Source organism: Camelus ferus, chromosome 15 (genome assembly GCF_009834535.1).
Source record: "Camelus ferus isolate YT-003-E chromosome 15, BCGSAC_Cfer_1.0, whole genome shotgun sequence".
Classification (NCBI taxonomy): Eukaryota; Metazoa; Chordata; class Mammalia; order Artiodactyla; family Camelidae; genus Camelus; species Camelus ferus.
Genome location: NC_045710.1, coordinates 50,387,031 through 50,405,000, shown reverse-complemented (window position 1 = coordinate 50,405,000; position 17,970 = coordinate 50,387,031). Strand labels below are relative to the sequence as shown.

The 17,970-nt window shown below is 39.2% G+C and overlaps 1 protein-coding gene across 3 annotated transcripts in view; it reads left to right on the top strand.

Annotated features, from left to right (window-relative positions):
* The first annotated feature begins 583 nt into the window (after positions 1 to 583).
* GFPT1 (glutamine--fructose-6-phosphate transaminase 1) overlaps positions 584 to 17,970 on the top strand; it is a 51,779-nt gene continuing 34,392 nt past the window's right edge. The window contains exons 1-3 of one of the 3 annotated variants that reach the window (XM_032497721.1): positions 584 to 790; positions 10,761 to 10,868; positions 12,965 to 13,072. In XM_032497721.1, the coding sequence (XP_032353612.1) occupies positions 784 to 790; positions 10,761 to 10,868; positions 12,965 to 13,072 (223 nt within the window). In that variant the 5' untranslated portion in view covers positions 584 to 783. Of the gene's footprint in view, positions 791 to 10,760; positions 10,869 to 12,964; positions 13,078 to 17,970 lie in introns of those variants that run through there. The other 2 variants (XM_032497719.1, XM_032497720.1) reach the window with 2 other exon arrangements.

Genomic DNA, 17,970 nt, shown 5'->3' with positions numbered 1-17,970 from the left:
GGGGAGCAGAGGGCTTTAGAGGCCAAGCATATTACTTAGAGCTTAAGTCGGGAACTGTTACCAGAAAGACTGGCAGAACCTTAATGGTACCTCACACCCCTCACCTCACGCAATTTTTTGCAATTTTCCTTCAACCTCATGTCCCCTTCCACCCTGGCTTGTCTGTTTGCCCCCCAGGATCAGGCCTCCTACTTTCTTCCTCCTCTTTCCCCGCCTGGTGGGATGCCAGAGCTTGAGGCCTTTGATTACACTAGGCGCGCGCCCCAACGCTATTTGCTCTGCTAACAATTCCATCCTCTGTCCTAATCTGTCCGTGGTTGCCTGCCAGCCACTGAGTTCGTTCTGCCCCACAGCGCAGCGCCTCCCGCTGCTCGCCCAGGGGCCGGGCGGCTCCAGGATCCTCAGGCGGATGCGGCCGCGAGCCGGTGCCACGTCTCCGCTGCCAGCAGGCCAGCGCCTGCGTGGGCTCGGGGGCGGGGCGGGGCGGGGCGGTGCGGGGAGGCGGGATCTGCGCGGTGAGCGGCGCGGACTCGGCCCAATGGGGCCTGCGGGCGGCGGCGGCGGCGGCGGCGCGCTGCGCGCTGGGGGGCGGGGCCCGGCGGCAATTGCTGGCAAGCCCGGGAGGCCGAGACCACTGTCGTTGCCTCGGCCGTCGCATCCCCCAGGGAGTCGTGTCGGCTGCCCCTTGGCCCCGAAGCCCGCGGATCGCCCCACACGCTCTGTGTGCGCTCCCGAACTCGCCAGCCGCTCCCCGCGCGCCCTGCCTACCGTGCCTCCTGCATCATGTGCGGTAAGGGGGCTGCGGGCGGGGGGCGTGTTGCGCGGCGGTGCTGGGGTGCGGTGCGCGCGCCGCTGAGGCCGGTGGCGCCGGCGGGAGCCGGAGTGTGGAGGGTGCCGAGTCTGGGTATTGGGCGGGGGGTGTCCGGCGGCGGCTGCGGGTGCTGGGGGCGGGGGCCGGCCTGAGAGCTGGAGGGGAGAGGGTGGGAGACCCTAGGAGGGCACCTGAGAAGAGGGCTGGTCCTAGGGGAGACCTGGGGGCCGAAGGGGGATTTGCGCGAAGAAGGGATCCAGGAGGGAAGAGAAATACCTGCATTGGGAAAGGAGCGAGGGCCGAGGGAACTAAGATGTGGAGGGGAGTGACTTCAGGAGTCTACCAGGTGAGTGAGGCAACCTGTGGCACATCAGGTGAGGTCTCTTGAATTTATCTTGCATTTTTCTAGGATTTATCTTTTTAAAAATATTTATTTTTAGTTAACTTTATTTCGGGCAGACCCAGTAGAAGATAGAAACATAGCTAGAGCTACGACAATGACATTACACATGATCTTACTTTCTGCCACCCCTGTCTCAACAGAAACCGTTGCTAATCAATACCTTGGTGAATCGGCCCGGAAGTGACCGTGGAGATAGATCTTACGTCATTTATTACTTGCGTGTGCATCCATTTAAAACACTTACCTATGAAACATTGGTCTACATTTAATGTGTTTTACCTGGAACAGTTACAACAGAAAGTTAGGCCCTTTTATTCCGTGTTTTGAGACTTAGTCCTTTTAATATTACCTAAAAGCACGAGTTAAAAGGAATTGTCAGAATTATATATGAAATGACCGCTATGCTCTGAAATTGGTATTAACTTGGCTATTGTCAGTAAAAAGAATTGAATTCTTACCTTTCTTACTGAAATTTACAACTGACCTTACCCCTGGAAGAAAGAACACTTTTTTAAGGGAAGTATGATTGTAATAAAATTGAAGCTATCTGGGTAACTTATTCTTTGTAGCCTTTTGCTAGAGGAATTTAGCAGGAAGTAGCTTATACTCATTAGTGTATATTTTTCCTGTATTTAACTTTATGCTAATTTCAGCTTCTGCAATGAGGAGCAGGTTTAAATTTAGAGTAGATTAAAAAAAAACGCTCAAAAACAGAAAGCTATAAATAGCTTGCTGAAATTATTAATGTAGAGCTGACTTTAGAATCATTTATAGTTTTGCTATGTCTAGGTAGTAGAGTGGTTTTGCAAAACACATAATTTAGTTCGGAGCTGTGAAATAATGAATTTGCAACCTGGTTAATCCCCAGTGTGCTTCCTTTGGTAATTAACTGTTCCTGAGTGATGAGGTCTGCGCCTAGTCAAGCCACTACCTGGCTTTCTGGTTGCAGGTCATTTCTTCATCTTGTTACAGGAGAAAAGGAAGTAAGAGTACAGTGGTGTAAAGATAAAATCGGATCTGGTTTAGAAAAGGTTTGAATAAGGGTGAGGCTTTTAGGGTGGAGATTAGGTGTTGGGAGTTTTCAGAGTCAACATCCCCATTCCACAGGGTTTTACTGCTGAGGTAACAGACAGGTGATAAGCAATAAAAAGGAATTAGTATTTGAGGCATTTCTAACATCCTGCTTTCAACCCAGACCAGAGTTTTACATGATTTCAGGAATAGGGTCCAGAATTTATCTCCTCTTTAATGTAAGTTGTGAAAGTTAACTGTTAAGAAGACGAGTTTGTCTTTATTTTCCTCCCATATCTTAATTACTGAAATAAAAATTCTAGGCAGATAAATTGGGTGGGAATGAGATTAAATGGCAGAATTTACCTTCTGATTACCTGCTGTTTGTTCAAGTTTTTCTAAATGATTATTTCATTTCAACATTGCAGAATGCTGAAACGGAAGAATGAGGGCTAACGATTCTTTCTGACATGCTTTTTTCTAATCAGAAATACTGATAAAAGTGTTGTAATATTTATCAGGTTGTTTTGGGATGGATGTTAGTGTTATTGAGGAAAAAAAAGATTTTATGATCAAATAAATTTAGAAGCAACAGATTAAACGATGTTGAGCTGGCTTTTTTTTTTAATTGCAGGACATCTTAGAACTTCTTATGTGCTAATAATAATAAGTGTTCTGAATCTCCCAGAGAAAAATAGTGTGTCTGTTTTCTAGGTTTATTTTGTCTTCCTCTTATGCTTGGTTCTTTGGGATACACTTTGTCCTTTTAAATTTGTTTTACCTTTGGCTTTGGTGAGAGAGCGTCAATTCACTTAAGCTACCCACAGCTTTTAACAGATTTTGCTGTTTTTTTTTTAATAAATGTGGGGTTGTACCCTTCTGGTTCTGATGGTGTATATAAGTGACATTTTTGTAAATGAGGTCATATTTAAAAGCAGTAAGAGAGCTTCAATTTAAAAATATTCTGAAGTGAATCCTTCACTTTTTTTTTTTTTTTTTTTTTTGGTAATTCTGTTGTCTAATGGCTTTGGGGCAAGTTGAGGAATGCTGAGACTGGCTGCTCAGATTAGTCATAAAACTAGTACTATTAACATATCCTTAGAAATCATACTGGGTATAAAGTAGTTGTGAAAGAAAATAATTAATTGCTTAATGAGTATTTCCTCAGTTGCGTTCCCTGGAAAGGGGAAAGTTAATAGGTCCTGGTAATGAGTAGTAGAAGGTAGGAAAGAGTTTTGTAACACATAAGTTTAGGAAATTCTGCTTTTGAAGATTTGTAATTGGCAAGATTAAAGGTTTTAAGAAGTTCTACAAATAAACCTGTTAACTTTGTTTAACCCAGTATTTCTTAAACCTTTAATGATGGAGACTTTCTTTCACTTCATCCCTACTTAGCGTTCTCCAATATAGTGTTCTCTTTCTGTGGTATGCAAATTTTTGACTGTACGTTTTAGGTACCTAGAAAGTGTTAGAAGATATTTAAAGTGATCGCTTTGTATTTGGCATTCTGCCCATTTGGAGAGATGACTAAAACAAGGGAATTGCCTTCAAGGAATTGCTGTCTGGTTGGAGGAAACAGTGACTACATGTGCAACAGGTGTGGGTGGTAATTCACAGTCCTTGTTCACTTCCACGTTGTAGACAAGTGGAATGAATAGAAGTTCAGAGACAAGTTAGGCCAGGAACGTCCTGGATGATAGGGTAGGACTCTTACTCTGAGGAATGATGCCAGCTGGTAGAGAACTAGTGCATCATGAGAGGTACCACTGATGGCACGTTTCACTCAACAATGAATGGAGTCCGAAACAAATTGAGAACTACTACTAGTGGGTTTGAAAGACGAAATAGAAGTGCCAGGAAAAGAGGCCAAAGAACAGTGGTGAGAGGTAGAAGAGTTCTGGAGTGGTACATTGCTTTGGACAGAGTCTGCAAGAAAAAGGTCATTCATGTTTAACACTGCAGAGAGAAGTTAGTTGCATTTGGCTATAAAGAAATTATTAGAGAAGTTGCATTATATTGAAGGCAGAAGGATTTGAGGTTGTGTTGAGGAGGAGAGCAGGTATACCAACAGAAGAGAGAGTTTTGTGAAACTGAGGTCCCTAATAGAGTTGAGAAGTTGAGTTCCTGACTGTAAAATTAATACTGGTTAAGTCATACATACACTTAAGCATTGTCTCTAAATTGACCAAAAGTTGATTTATATCATTGGATAATAAAAATTCAACCCACTGTTGTGTAGGGTTCTCAGAATATTTTGATGTTAACAAAAAGTCTTGTATTTGCAAAGTGGAGGAATCACTTACCGAGTTACAAGTAGGAGAGGCTGGTTCAAGGAATAGTATGCTTTGTTTTCAGTCTCTAAGGAAGGATAAGAGGTTACAAAGGGTATTATAGTGTTAAGATGAAGACGAAGTCTTCAGGTCTATAAGGTAAGAATCTACCAAACATGAGAAAGAAGCTGGAAAAGAAAATTGGGGATTTGAGAGTAGTCTAGATTCTAGGCTTTAGAATAATACCTGGGGGAAGTTTGAAAGTTAGACAAGCAGTGAATTAGCAGGATTGGTCAACATTTGGGAGGCCCCTATGAAAGTGGACCTGAAATGGATGGACTTCACTGTAGAGGTGCTCAGGGGTGCAGGAGTGAGAGCATAATGAGCCCAGAGGGGCTGCCTTGGCAGGATGATGAAAAATTGTGGTCTGGTGTGATTGATCAGAAAGAGATGGGGAAGGTGGAATGTTGAGAGATTTGTGAGCAGGAAAGTGCAAGCATTTTTTCAGGAAAGATGATGCCATAGGTAGACTGTGAGGGAGTGTATAATTAGAGATGTCAGGGTGTAAACAGTGCTTTGAGTTCCAGAATGTTAAAAATGCAAGGTAGAAGTGTGTTTTAGCTCCTTCCCGTGGCAACATGTGTTTACAACAAAGTAGGGGACTCTTGAAGCAGCATTTTGTAAACTAGGAAAAAAAATTTTAAACAATTAAAAAACACACAAATAATTGAAATTTCTCATGTGTCACTTCATGTAAGTTTTTCTTTGTGTTTTTAGGATTGTAGAAAATGTTACCTCGAATAATATTTCATCTTTTAAAGGAATCTTGCCTATAGCATGTTCTTTTGTAATTATATCATTGACTGTGTTTTATGGCAGGTATATAGTTGATGTGTGTAAGTTAAATTGCAGAATTATTTTTAATTACAAAGAGTTAGAAAAACCTCAATAAATTGGGAAATGATTAGGTAAAATATGAGAAATCTATTATGGACTATTATTATTATGCAGCCATTAAATAGAAAAGGGTAAATGACATAGAAAGATCTCCAATATCTTAAGAGAAAAAAGTACAGAACAGCATATATAGTATCATCACATTCATGTCTTAAAAAAAACCCCTCTAAAACAATATGCATGTAAGATCATATACGTAGAAAAATTCATAATTGAAGGATTGAGACAATGTGTGTGGGATTAATAGTGATTATCTTCCCATGTGAGGGTGGAGAAAGAGATTTTTCACAACTCATTCTATAGATTATGTGTAATTTGAATCTTTAACAATGATGATTAATTAGTTTGTAACTTGCATTATATGAAAAAAATTTAAATCAAACTTGTGGCATTGTAGATAAATGTTGATTCAGAAAGTATAAAATTTAGGAAGGAAATTAAATATTCATAAATTCGGTAAGTTCCAGTGTCTAGGGTCTCAAAATATTGAAGTTGTCAAGTAAAAAAATAGCTAAAAGCAGAATTTCTTGAAACTAACATAATGTTGCAAGTCAATTATATTTCAAAAAAAATAAAATTTCTTATTCATAAAGACATAAATATAATCAGGGATAGAAACTTTAATAATTTGATTAGTCAGCTCATTTGCATTCAGTTTTCATTTCAATAAGGTCTAACAGTCTTTGCCTACAACCAGATTGCTTTCCACCAGGTGTGTCAAATCTGATCTAGGCCATATCTGAGTATTTTGTTAAGTAGGGTGCTCATAAGTGCTTTTATGTCGTTGAATTTAAGTTGCCATTTTCTGAGAATGATGGCTGTAGATGGAAGCATCTGCTTCAGTTAGGGAGATATTTATTCCACATGTGTTCCATTATTAAGAAAATTTGCACTTTGGAAGTACAAAGTGTGCTCCATACAACTACTGTGTGTGATAAAGCTGTGGAGAGTTGATGTTAAGGCTTTTGTGGTTACCTTAAGCAGAGCTGGTTATTTCGAGGTTTTTGATAATATAGATCAAAGACTTGAAACAGGGATCAATCTAGTGATGGCTACTCTAATAAGCAAAACTCAGAATGTTGAATGATGAATTCCTCCCTGTAAACATGCCCTGCATGCCTGATTAACAGGATATTTGCCATTAAATTTTCCCAGCTACCTCAAGATTACAGATAACCCAATAATCTCCAACAACTGTGCTGTCAAATTGACAGATTCAATCTCATATTTAGTTTTCCTAACCAGGGATAATTTAGGTTAATCCCCCTTCTTCTTTCTCCCAGCTCTGTTACTTTGATCTTAGAAAATTTTTTTACATGTGTCGTCCTTTTCTTCCTTTTAGTTCCTGCCCAGTTATGAAAGGAGAAATACTGCTCCTACTTCCTCCTCTATTCCTCCTCTTCTCCTTTTCTTTGTTTCAATAGTGAACCAAAAAAAAAAAAATATGACAGTAATGATTATTAGCAATAGTTATGTTTCCTCTCAAGGAAAAGACAGGTTTTGAATTGGAATTGATACGTGGTATTTCATTGAATCTGAGATGCCACTTTGGGGGTGGGTGTAGCTTGGTGGCAGAGTGCATGCTTGGCATGCACGAGGTCCTGGGTTCAGTCCCCATTGCCTCCATTAAAAAAACAAACAAAAAAACCCTAAGATGCCACTTATTGAGAAATGTGCCATTTTTTTTTTTATGGATCACAAAGAAAGAAAATATGAATGTCTTAAAATCAATGCTGTCAGTATCTGAAGCCCTGGAAAGTATTCTGAGGATGCTTTCAGAATATCAGGCTAAGCGATCTGATTGTCTTTACCTTAAACCTGTGATGAATCTTAGCATCACTAATGGGGACGCACTAGACGATGTAAAATGCATACGTACTTGTGACTAATTCTTGTCTGCCACTTTTAACTGAACTCAATCAGGCCTTTAGATCTCTTCCAGTTTACAGGATATGCAAGGAAAAGAGGAACTGGTTAGACCAAACTATGTGGAAACAACTAGACATGGCCAGAGGTGAGAAGTTCAGCCAGAAAATTGGCCCTGGCTTATTAGTAAGTCAGTGTCTTGGGGGGAAATAGGGCATCAGGGGAGAGCATTCTGAATTCAAAGAGACCTGCGAGTCTTAACAGTCAGATATGAGGTGTGATCCCTTATTATATTCTAGAATGAACAAATCAGCCATAAAAGACTTTTTTTTGGATAATAATGTCCCTATTATATGTGAATGTGAACCTTGTATTAGGTGATACTAGAGCATTACCTTAGGTGTGACAGTAGTATGGTTTCGTAGGGAAATGTCCTCGTTTTATATATGTTAATTTGCTTTTATTAATTCTTAACAATATGCTCTGAAAATACTAAGGCCCTTCACCAGATTTCCAGTTTTAATTTAGTAGAACAAACCAGGTAAATGCTGTAACAAAGAAATAAGATGTGCTGTCTGTAGAGGCGTTAAAAAGTGCCAGATGCACCAGGAATGGTGCTGTGGCAATCAAAGAAGAGTCCTCAGAAATCCTAGGACATCAAGCTGGCGGGGACTGAAGTTGTCCTTGTAGGTTGGAGGGAGGAAATACTTGGCCCTTGTGCTATGACTCCCCGTGCAATAGAAGTCGCTCATCAGTCATGGCTTTCCTTCCTATGTAGGCAACGGGGCCACTGAATCCTTTTCACAGGTGCTCTCTAGGGCTGCTACCGATTAATAACTTGACACTAGTTGTGAGACCTGTTTTACCATTTCTCAGTCTAACTTCTTCATTTTGCAGAAGGAGAAACTGAGGCAGGGTGGTATACTGGAAAGCTTTGGGGACATGAGTTAAAAGAATTTGCAAGATTTCTTCCGCACAAGAAACTTTTTTCATGAGCTAACAGTTGTTTAGTGTGAATTTTATTAGTTTATCAAATATTAAAATTTAAGTTTGTATGGAGATGGATATTGCTTTAGAGAGTCTCTCTTCCCCTATAAAATAGTACTCAGGATCTCAAGATTCACGCAGTGAGCCAATATGAACCAGGGAGATTGAATTTGAATATAATATCAAAGTTGAATGCTGTTGTTGAATTACATGTGTTGAAAATAGTAAATTTCATATTGCATCACTCTGAATTAAAAAAAAATATGTTGAGTCTATAACTTGTCTTAAAAAACAGTTGCTTTTTGTCATTAACATTTAAATTGTTTAACAAATTGGTATTTGATTATTATATTTAATCTTTAATTCTCTGAATGTATTACTTTTACCACTAGAATTAACATATCTTTAAGTGAGCGAACGAAACCAACCAAACAAACAAAAAACGTAGAGAGAGAGAACAGATAATGCAGGGTATACAGAAGTAGAAATGTAATGTTGTATACATGAAATTTATATAATGTTCAAACCAATATTGCCTCAATAAAAAAAAACTTAAAGGAATTACATTATTAAAAATAGGAGAGATGATTTAGTAGTGAATTTTTCTGGGTGGCTGCGTTGTTGGGATTTGGGCTTCCTCTTCAAGGCTTTCCAGAGTCCTCAGCCTGCAAAGAATTTCTGACAGTGTGATACGTTGTATTAGTTAATGACCTAGCAGATTATTTCGCAGTGTTGGAGAGCAGACTGGCTGAGAGTCAGAGTTCTTTTAGCACATTTATACTCAAGTTTTATTTTGGGAAAATATTTATATTTTATATATTGTCTGTTCATGAGCTAATAAAAATACTTGTTTGGGACTGATAGTTTCTGTGTGCATTTCGTTGTTATCAAAGGTCAGTGACCCATGATGGGGGGAAGTGTAGAACACATAAAAGTTTGATTTATAAGTGGGTTATTGGTTTAGGTTGTTCATATTACAGATATTTTATAAAGGAACAGCAGTAACAACAAAAACCCCAGACCTCATGCAGTGTTGTGGTGCTGTGAAAGTGACATGCTTGTACAACACATGGTAACTTTAAAAATCTTTACAATCATAATTTTTTAAGTATGTATGGAATATAGGATTTCTATAAGTCTTTGGCCTTGTACTGTCTTGTTTTGGGAAAGTTCAAACGGTTGTTTCAGGTTGTTTTGGATTTTAGTTTTAAAATGTGATTTTCTTTGTATTTAAGGATGTGGTAGTTTATTTGAAAAAATCACACCATACTCATCATGGTAATCAGCATACACGTTATGGCTTTTTGTACCATCATAACATAGTATATTGGTACATATTGGTATATGTCGAATATTAACAATGTAATATTTTTGTATGCTGAAATGTTTCGATAAGACCAAGCTCTTTATAGAAATAAAGATACCTTTTCAAATAGAAATGAAAACTGGTCATTCTGGAGTTCTCCCCGACAGAATTAAGCCCCTTAAGAATCAATGGCATTATAGTGTAAGATAGTTGAGAAAAAGGAAAGTTCTTTCGTTAATAAGCAACTTTAATTTACATTTCCTTATGTTTTCATTTTCAGTTTTTATACGTTTGAGCTATTTCCACCCTGGCCAAAGCACAATCATGGAAGAAAGACTTCAGATAATTTCCATGGCTGCTGTTCCTAAAATGTGGACTTTCTTTACCTGTGTTCCACTGCCTCTTTGCTTTTTTGAATCAGTTTGCATTGTACAAGTTCCTTTATTTATAGTTTTGCTTTTCCAAATGATTGCTCCTTTTCTATGAGTTCTCAAGAGTTGTTAACATGTGTTATGGTTATCTGTCCTTTGCTAGTATCTGGTGGAAAAGTAAGAAACTATTTTCTCCTATGATGATTATATATTTTTTTATCCCATTTTTCTCTATGATTGAATTGTTTAGATTGTGAGTATTCATCACATCATTGATATTTATAAGTTATTTACCCCTGAATGTACTGATAGCATGGTCATTGGAAGTAAGAAAAGTTATTCCATCTGTATAGCTTTGGAGGGCCCATATGCTGTTTAAAATACTTAGTTAAGAAAGTGTTTTCTTTTAAAGAGAATGCTCAGTGTATAGGACATAAACCCCAAATTTTGTTGATTGGTTAATTTTGAAAAATTAGATTTTAGTTTACAGAATGTCAGTGATGGAAGGTATAACCAGTCTTACAAGATTTTTTGAAAAAACTAAGCATTTATTTTGATGTGTTTGCTTCAGTCTTTTATACTCATGAGAAATTCTCCTTTGAAAAAGTTTCACTGCCTTTGAACAATTTGAAGTGAATATATCTTTCTTTTTTAAAGATGGACTCTAGCTTCACATTTTTGCACATCTTAGACAACTATGCAAATGAGGATTTTGTCATAATTGTGCCATTTTGATTCTCTAGTCAGAGTTTTCTATTAAGTATTTGTTTATTTGCAGGTATATTTGCTTACTTAAACTACCATGTTCCTCGCACAAGACGAGAGATCTTGGAGACCCTAATCAAAGGCCTTCAGAGACTGGAGTACAGAGGATACGATTCTGCTGGTATTTTCTCTAAAAAAATATTATGAGTGTTGTATGATTCTTGAATCTAAATAGGAAGGTTGTTTGTTTGTTTTACTAGATTCTTTTGTTGTTTTCAGTAAATCTAAAATCCGAAGGATCTTTTATTATGTTCAAAGGGTTTGTTCATGTAATTTCAGTAGTATTACCATTTATATGGAGTATTGCTTCTTATGGGTATCTTTTGGTAAAAATGTTACTATAAAAACAAGTCTCCTGGGGCATTTTCATTATAGACCAGAGTTCTTGAAGGCCTTGCTCTCTAAGTTTTTTTTTCCTTTCTTGTAACTTTAAATTTCTTTTTCTCCATGGATTCCATGTTCCTGGCATAATGAACTTCCCTCAGATTCTTCTATCTTAAATAAATAAAAATAACTTTTTGTCAACTTTATGTTCTATTCTAGCTCCTTCCCTTAATTATATCAGGGCTCACCAAAACCACCCCCAGTTTCAGTGATTCCCTAGGAGGATTCAGCATATAGTTGTACTCATGGCTATGATTTGTTGCAACACCACCAAACACAGCAAAATCAGCAAAGGGGAAAGTTGCATGGGGTGAAGTCTGGAGGAAACCAGGCATACACTTCAGAATTCTCTCCCCGTGGAGTCACACAGGATGTTCCCAATTACCTTAGCAAGTTGGGTACCGTGTGAAATGTTGTGTACCGGTAAAGGTCATTAGTAGACCTCAGTGCCCAAGATTGTCATTGGGGGCTGGTCCCATAGATGCCTTCTGCCTAACATGTACCAAAAATCCTAGGCTCCTAGAAGGGAAGCAGATGTTCACCATAAGCTACCTTGTTTGCACCAACAGCTTAGGTGCAGTAAGCCATTCTTAATCAGTTAGGGTGGTGGGAGCCCTCCTGAAATCTAGGTTCACAGGTGCCAGCCAGAGGTCACCTTTGCAAGGAGGCCTTTCTAAGGATAGCGGCCTTGGGCTTGCTATGTTAACTTTTTTCTGTACACTCAACATTGCTGGATGTAATGGGCATTTGTTTTCCATGGCTTTCCTCAGCAATGGAAAGTCAGCTCCTCATCTCCTTTGTTCTTAAAGTCTCTCCTTAGCTTCTCTGACAGTACATCTTCCTACCACGCTGGTTATTTCTTTTCTGTCTGGTTTGGGGGCTCCTTTTCTTCCACATATTGCTTATACTGATATTCTTCAAAATACTTTCCTGGACCTACTTTTCTTCTTTTGTATCTTTGCGGGTGAGCTCTGACTTCATCAGCCTCGTGTATGTTGGCAGCTTACAATCCAGATGTGTTTCCTGTACTGCAGACCTGTATTTCCAACTGCCTCCTCGAAATTTCTGCCTGGATAAACCACGATATAAACTTTGCATGTTCATAATTGAGCTGAATACACTTCAGCTCTCACCTGACTTTCACTCTGTATTCTTTCTGTGTTTGTTTTATCAACAATCATTCAACAAGTCCTTTGAGCCTGGGAGGTGTCCCAGGCGTCTCCTGCCTTCGCACGCCACAGGCAGGCAGTTCTGCTTCTCAGCATCACCTGTCTCTTCATGACCTTTGTGTTGTTTAAGCCCTCTTCATTTTTGCTTTGCTGTAGCTATAACTTCAGACAGCTGGTGTCATTTCCAGTTTTTCTCCTCCAGTCTTTACAAAGAGAGGTTTCTAAACTTTTTTTGCCATATAACTGCCCTAATTGAAACTATTCAGCACTATTCCATTACCTTGGGGTAACTTTGTACAAATTCCTTGGGGACGTTAGTAGACTCTGGAGAGAGGGGTTCCCTGACATTTCCTCTTTATCCTGCTTCTGAGGTGGAGGCCTGTCATCTGTGTTTCTCCACTGTTCTGCATTTGCAACCTGTAGTTCTTTTACTGTCATCTAAAACCACACTGTATTGTAATTATTTTTTCCTTGTCTGTCTGCTCAATAGACTAGAAGTTGTCACGGTTCTTTATAACAGGTTTTCAGTAAACGTTGAATTGTTAAATAAATGAATTAATTAGATGAAAAAATATATTTTTGACTTAGAAGCTTTGCCTTAACAATGATAATCTGAGTAATAGCCAGTTTCTAAATCTTGCTTTTCTGCCTCTTGATGATACAGGTGTGGGAGTTGACGGAGGTAATGACAAAGACTGGGAAGCAAATGCCTGCAAAATCCAGCTCATTAAGAAGAAAGGAAAAGTTAAGGCACTGGATGAAGAAGTTCACAGTAATGTACTTAGTTTGATTTTTGTCCCCCCTCCTCTTTTCTTCCTCTTCCCTTCCCTACCAAATTACTCTTCCTCCCGTATTTTGGGAGCCATTTTAAGACTAGTGATTCTTCAAGTTGAAGGGAGGGAAGAAAAGTAGTTTTCATTCTGTCTGTACTGGTTTCAATGTACCTTGATTTGAAAACTGATAGTAACTAGGAAAGGAAATGAATTATGTATGTTGTGTTCTGAGCGAGCTCAGCATCCTAAAATGAAGTAGCCATCATTCCTGAGGAAGGGCCTGTCACAAAACAAAAGGTATTATCAGTGGTGCCTTTATTCACGTATCTTCATTTGGTAGCCGTCTTCACTTTGGGCTAAACTAGTTTGGGTGTTAGTCGGTCTGGATGTTGCACCTTTCAGTAGGTCTGATAGAGTCAGGGAACTAGCATATGTTCCCCTCATGATTTTCTTACTTCCCTGGCATAAAGTAGTTGCCAGAGATACACGTTCCATTAAAGAGTCTGTACTTTACAGTATTTAGTTCATTACATTATGCTTATCCATTTTATCTTTTCACAGGAAACTTGAAAAACAAGACAAAAACTTTGAAGTAGATTGATTGAAAAAACATTAAAAAAAATCCCCCATAAACACCAGGAAACTAGGTTTTTTATATACCTGGTCAGATGGATGCCATCATAATCATTGTGAAGGAGTACAGGTCGTAGAGGGAGAATGATGGATTCAGTCATTTTTTGCTTTCACATAGCCAAATGTTTAGTTTTGTGGTACAGTTGACACTTGAACAACATGGGTTTGAACTGTGCAGGTCTATGTGGATTTTTTTTCAAGAGTATACACTACAGTACTACACTGTCCGTGGCTGGTTGAGTCTGAGAGGGTAGAACCTTGGGTATGGAGGGCCAATTCTAAGTTATATGTGGCTTTTTTGCTGCGTGGTGGGTCAGGGCCCCGAAGCCCCTGTGTTGTTCAGGGGTCAGCTGTGCTTGTTTAACAAATTAAATCAGTACTTATTTTGCATCTGTTGTGGGTAAGATTAGCTTGGAATAAAGCAGGCACCCAAATAACTACACTTGAGAAACTGCGGTTATAAATAGTCGGTCTGCTGTGTCTGTCGCATCCTGTTTACCAGGCTGATTATAGTAGGTTCTACAGGAAAGAACGAACATTGCTTTAAGATCAGAGGAGAGCTGGTTGCCACAATCTGGGGAGACTTGGGATATGGAAGGAATGGCAGCTGCTTATATTTGGGCAGTGAAGGTGAGAAGAGGGGAACCTTCTGAGTAGAATAGCTTGAGTAAAGATAAGAGTAGGGAAAGCAAGTTTGATGGAATAGGAGATAGTCCTTTTAATCTACATTGTTGGTAGATGGGTGTGGAAGGAGAGAAAGCAGATTGTGACCAGAATCACCTTTGCATGACAGCATATTGAAACATACCTCCTCCTACGGGAACGTCGTCAGGAAGCAGGGGGGAAGTGGGTACTTGCAGACATTCCTGGTGAATTTGTAACTGATGAATCACTTGAAGAGCAGTCTGGCAGTGTCTAAATGGGAGACACGGTGCTAAGTGCCCTCTCTATAGTCCTCATAACCCATGAAGAAGGTAAAATTTCCATCCTCATTTTGCAGATGAGGAAATTGAAACTCAGAGGAGCAGGTACTGTCATTAGATGGTGTCAGCAGTAAAGGCAGTGAAGTTTGGGGGCAGAGGAAGGACAAAAGAGGGCTGCTGCTCTAGGGAATGACAACAATTAAAGATTTTTTTTTTTTACATTTTATTTCTTAAAGGTATAAAACACGAATGGTTATATGTTAACATTTATTATCTCAAGGTGTAGGCATTTCAGCATTTCATTATAACCAGCAAATTTAAATATGCTTGAACTATTAAAAAAAAAAAAGAAGGATGACATCTGAGAAAAGGTACACAGAGGGCAAGAAGCCTTGGGAGTGAAGGGAGTGGGGGGGAAGATAGAAGGTGCAAGAAAGGAAGTTGCTGAGGCGCTGCTCAGAAAGGTCAAGGCACAGGTAGGGAGTGAGCCTTTATAGGAATTAACGTGAGAGAAAAACTAATTAAAACAGTTACGAGGTGAGGAGGAAGCCTGAGTAAGGTGGAGACTGAGGGCCTATATAGGTGGGATTGAGGCTTAAGGATAGTGTAGAAGATGTCTTGAGCCGAGGAGATGAGAGCTATGCCCTTAATGAATAAGGAGCATGGGTACATGTTCTTTCAGTGACAACAGCGAAATAGGTTTCTTAATTACCATGAATCTGAAATGGACTCAATTTACAGAATTTTGGGACTTTTCTTCAGTGTTGCTTGGCAGCTTGGAGTGAGTGGAGGAAAGAGAGAACAGTGTGGAGTTATCTGTGTTCAATGTTCAACGAGGCGCTTTAGAATGGAGTAACAGTGAATGGGGAGAGTCAGGATTGGAGTCGTGATTAATTTATAAAACGTGAAATATTTCTTGTGGGGAATATGCTTATTGTAATAACAATGATTTTTTTTTCTTATTAGACAATAGATAGTGTTCCTTTGGCAACAGGGATATAGTTATGGTAATTACCATGAATTTAGAATGGATTCAATTTAGAGACTCTTGTTACTTTCTCCCGTGTTGCTTGCCAGCATGTGGGGGGACATACTGCTTTTAATTATAATTAGCCCAGAAAACTAGTCATATGTTTTCATTGCTTGCATTGAGCTGTTAAATAGTGATAAACAGTAATCCTTACTTTTCTGAAGTCATTTATCAGATCGCGTTTGTTATTCAGAACACAGCTAAGCCAGGAAAGAATATATTGAAGATTTTATCCATTGATTGAGCGAGCCATCAAAAAGATTTAGTATCTGCCCTACATAGCTTAATGTGTAGGATTCAAAGATCGTAAGACAGGCTACTGTAGAACTTAAATTCTGGTAGAAGCCAGGTTGACATGTCATAAATGTTGTAATAGTACAGCAGAGTATACCATTGTGCTTTTAGAGTGCTTTGGAGTCAACCAGACTTGAGTTCAGATCCTATCTCTGCTTCCTGTTAGCTGTGGCCTAGGGCAGGTTCTGTGACCTCTTTGAGCCTCAGTTTCTTTATCTATAAAATGGAGACAATTGTACCTAACTATTCAGTAGCAGAATGAATATTTATTGAGTGCCCCTTATATTTCAGCCATTGTTCTAGGCCCTGAGGACAGAGAACAAGATAAAACAAACTCCCTGCCCAGATGGAGTTTACTGTCTGGTGAGTGGGCCAGACAGCAAACAAATATGCAGTGTCAGGTAGGGATTAGTGCTATGAAGAAAAAGGTGGTAGAGGTGACATTTGAGCAGAGGTCATGGACTGTCTGAAAGAGTGAATTCTAGGCAAAGGGAACACCAAGTGCATAGATTCTGTGTGGGCTGGGCCTGCTTGCAGCTGAAAGTCAGTGGGGCTGGAGCTTAGTGAGTGAGGGGAGAGTGGCAGGAGATGAGGCTAGAGTGGTGGCTGGGGGCTTGGTTGTGTAGGTCTTAAGAATGGTGGATTTTACTGTGTGTGTTGTGGGAAGCTATTAGGAAATTTGCATAGGGGAGTGACAGGATCTAACTTCTGTTTTGAAAGAATCGCTTTGGTTGTTGTGCAAAGATTAGATTATGTAGAAGGAAGACTGGGCGCAGGGAGGCCAGTTAGGATTCAGTTGAAGTAGGCCAGTTTAGAGCTGATGGAGGCTTAGGCCCCAGCGACAGGGTTAGAGTGGTGACAAGTCTTTAGTAACTAGCACGAAGTAAGCTCTCAGTAAATGTTAGCTGTTGTTCTTTGTAGCTTTGCTAGTTGTTATTTGTTGTTAGCTGTGTGTTGAGAGCTTCGAGGAGTAATTGGAGAGGGTTGGGAGATGAGGATGGAAAGATAGGTGGGCCAGATGGTGAAGGGCCTCGTAAAACATGAAAAGGCCTTGTGAGAAAATGGTTCTCTGGTTGTATGTTAGAATTTTAGAATCTTTTTATAAATCCTCGTGACCTGGTTTAGGATGATTCATTTGGGTAGCTAGGGATGCAAACCACATTTTAACCAATTGGAAGTCAGTTCAAGGCTTTTAAGCATTGTTTCCTGATCAGATTTATATTTTAGAAAGACCTCTGATTGGCTAGTATAAATCCCACCAAGACTGTGTACTAATAAAATGCATGGACTTTCCCATTCAGACTTCTGAGCAGTTTGTTCTTAATTTAGTCCTAATTCTGATAAACTTTGTTATCTGGTTTCTTAGCCAAATGAATTTTATATTGGAAAGTTAGAAGGGGGCATTACTAGTAAATACTAGAACTTCCCCCCCACCCCCTGAAGAAGCAAGAAGAGAGAACTTATAAGGAAAAGGAATTAGAATATCTGCTTTTCAAGACAAAGGAGAATCTGCCTATATCTTCATGATTTCATGGTGTTGCTTTGTTCTCAAGGACTGTTCTTTGATTTTGGAAGCTCTCCATAATTGCAGTTTATATTGTGAAATATGTTTACATTCACTGGGGACCAAAGAAATTGCAGTTGTAAGGTGTTATGGCACTGAGAAAATAAATTTATTCTTACATATCTAATTAAAGTGATACGTATTTTTTTAAAGGAAAGAATTAAATGTAGATTTTTAAAAATCACACTAACTCTTTTTGTCCATAAGTTAAAGATTTTCAAGCCTCCAGAAAAGTTGAAAGAGTAGTACATTAATCACCCATATACTCCATCTGGTTTTACCAGATGTTAGCATTTTGTCACATTTGCTTTATCTCTTTGTATACCTTTTTTTGGTTGTTACTGGAACCATTTGCCCTAAATATTTCAGCTGCATTAACTCCTCTAAGTCTTTTAACTACTATTTTGAATATGCCTGATCTTCAGTTTCAATCATTGTATATTCTAGGTGAGC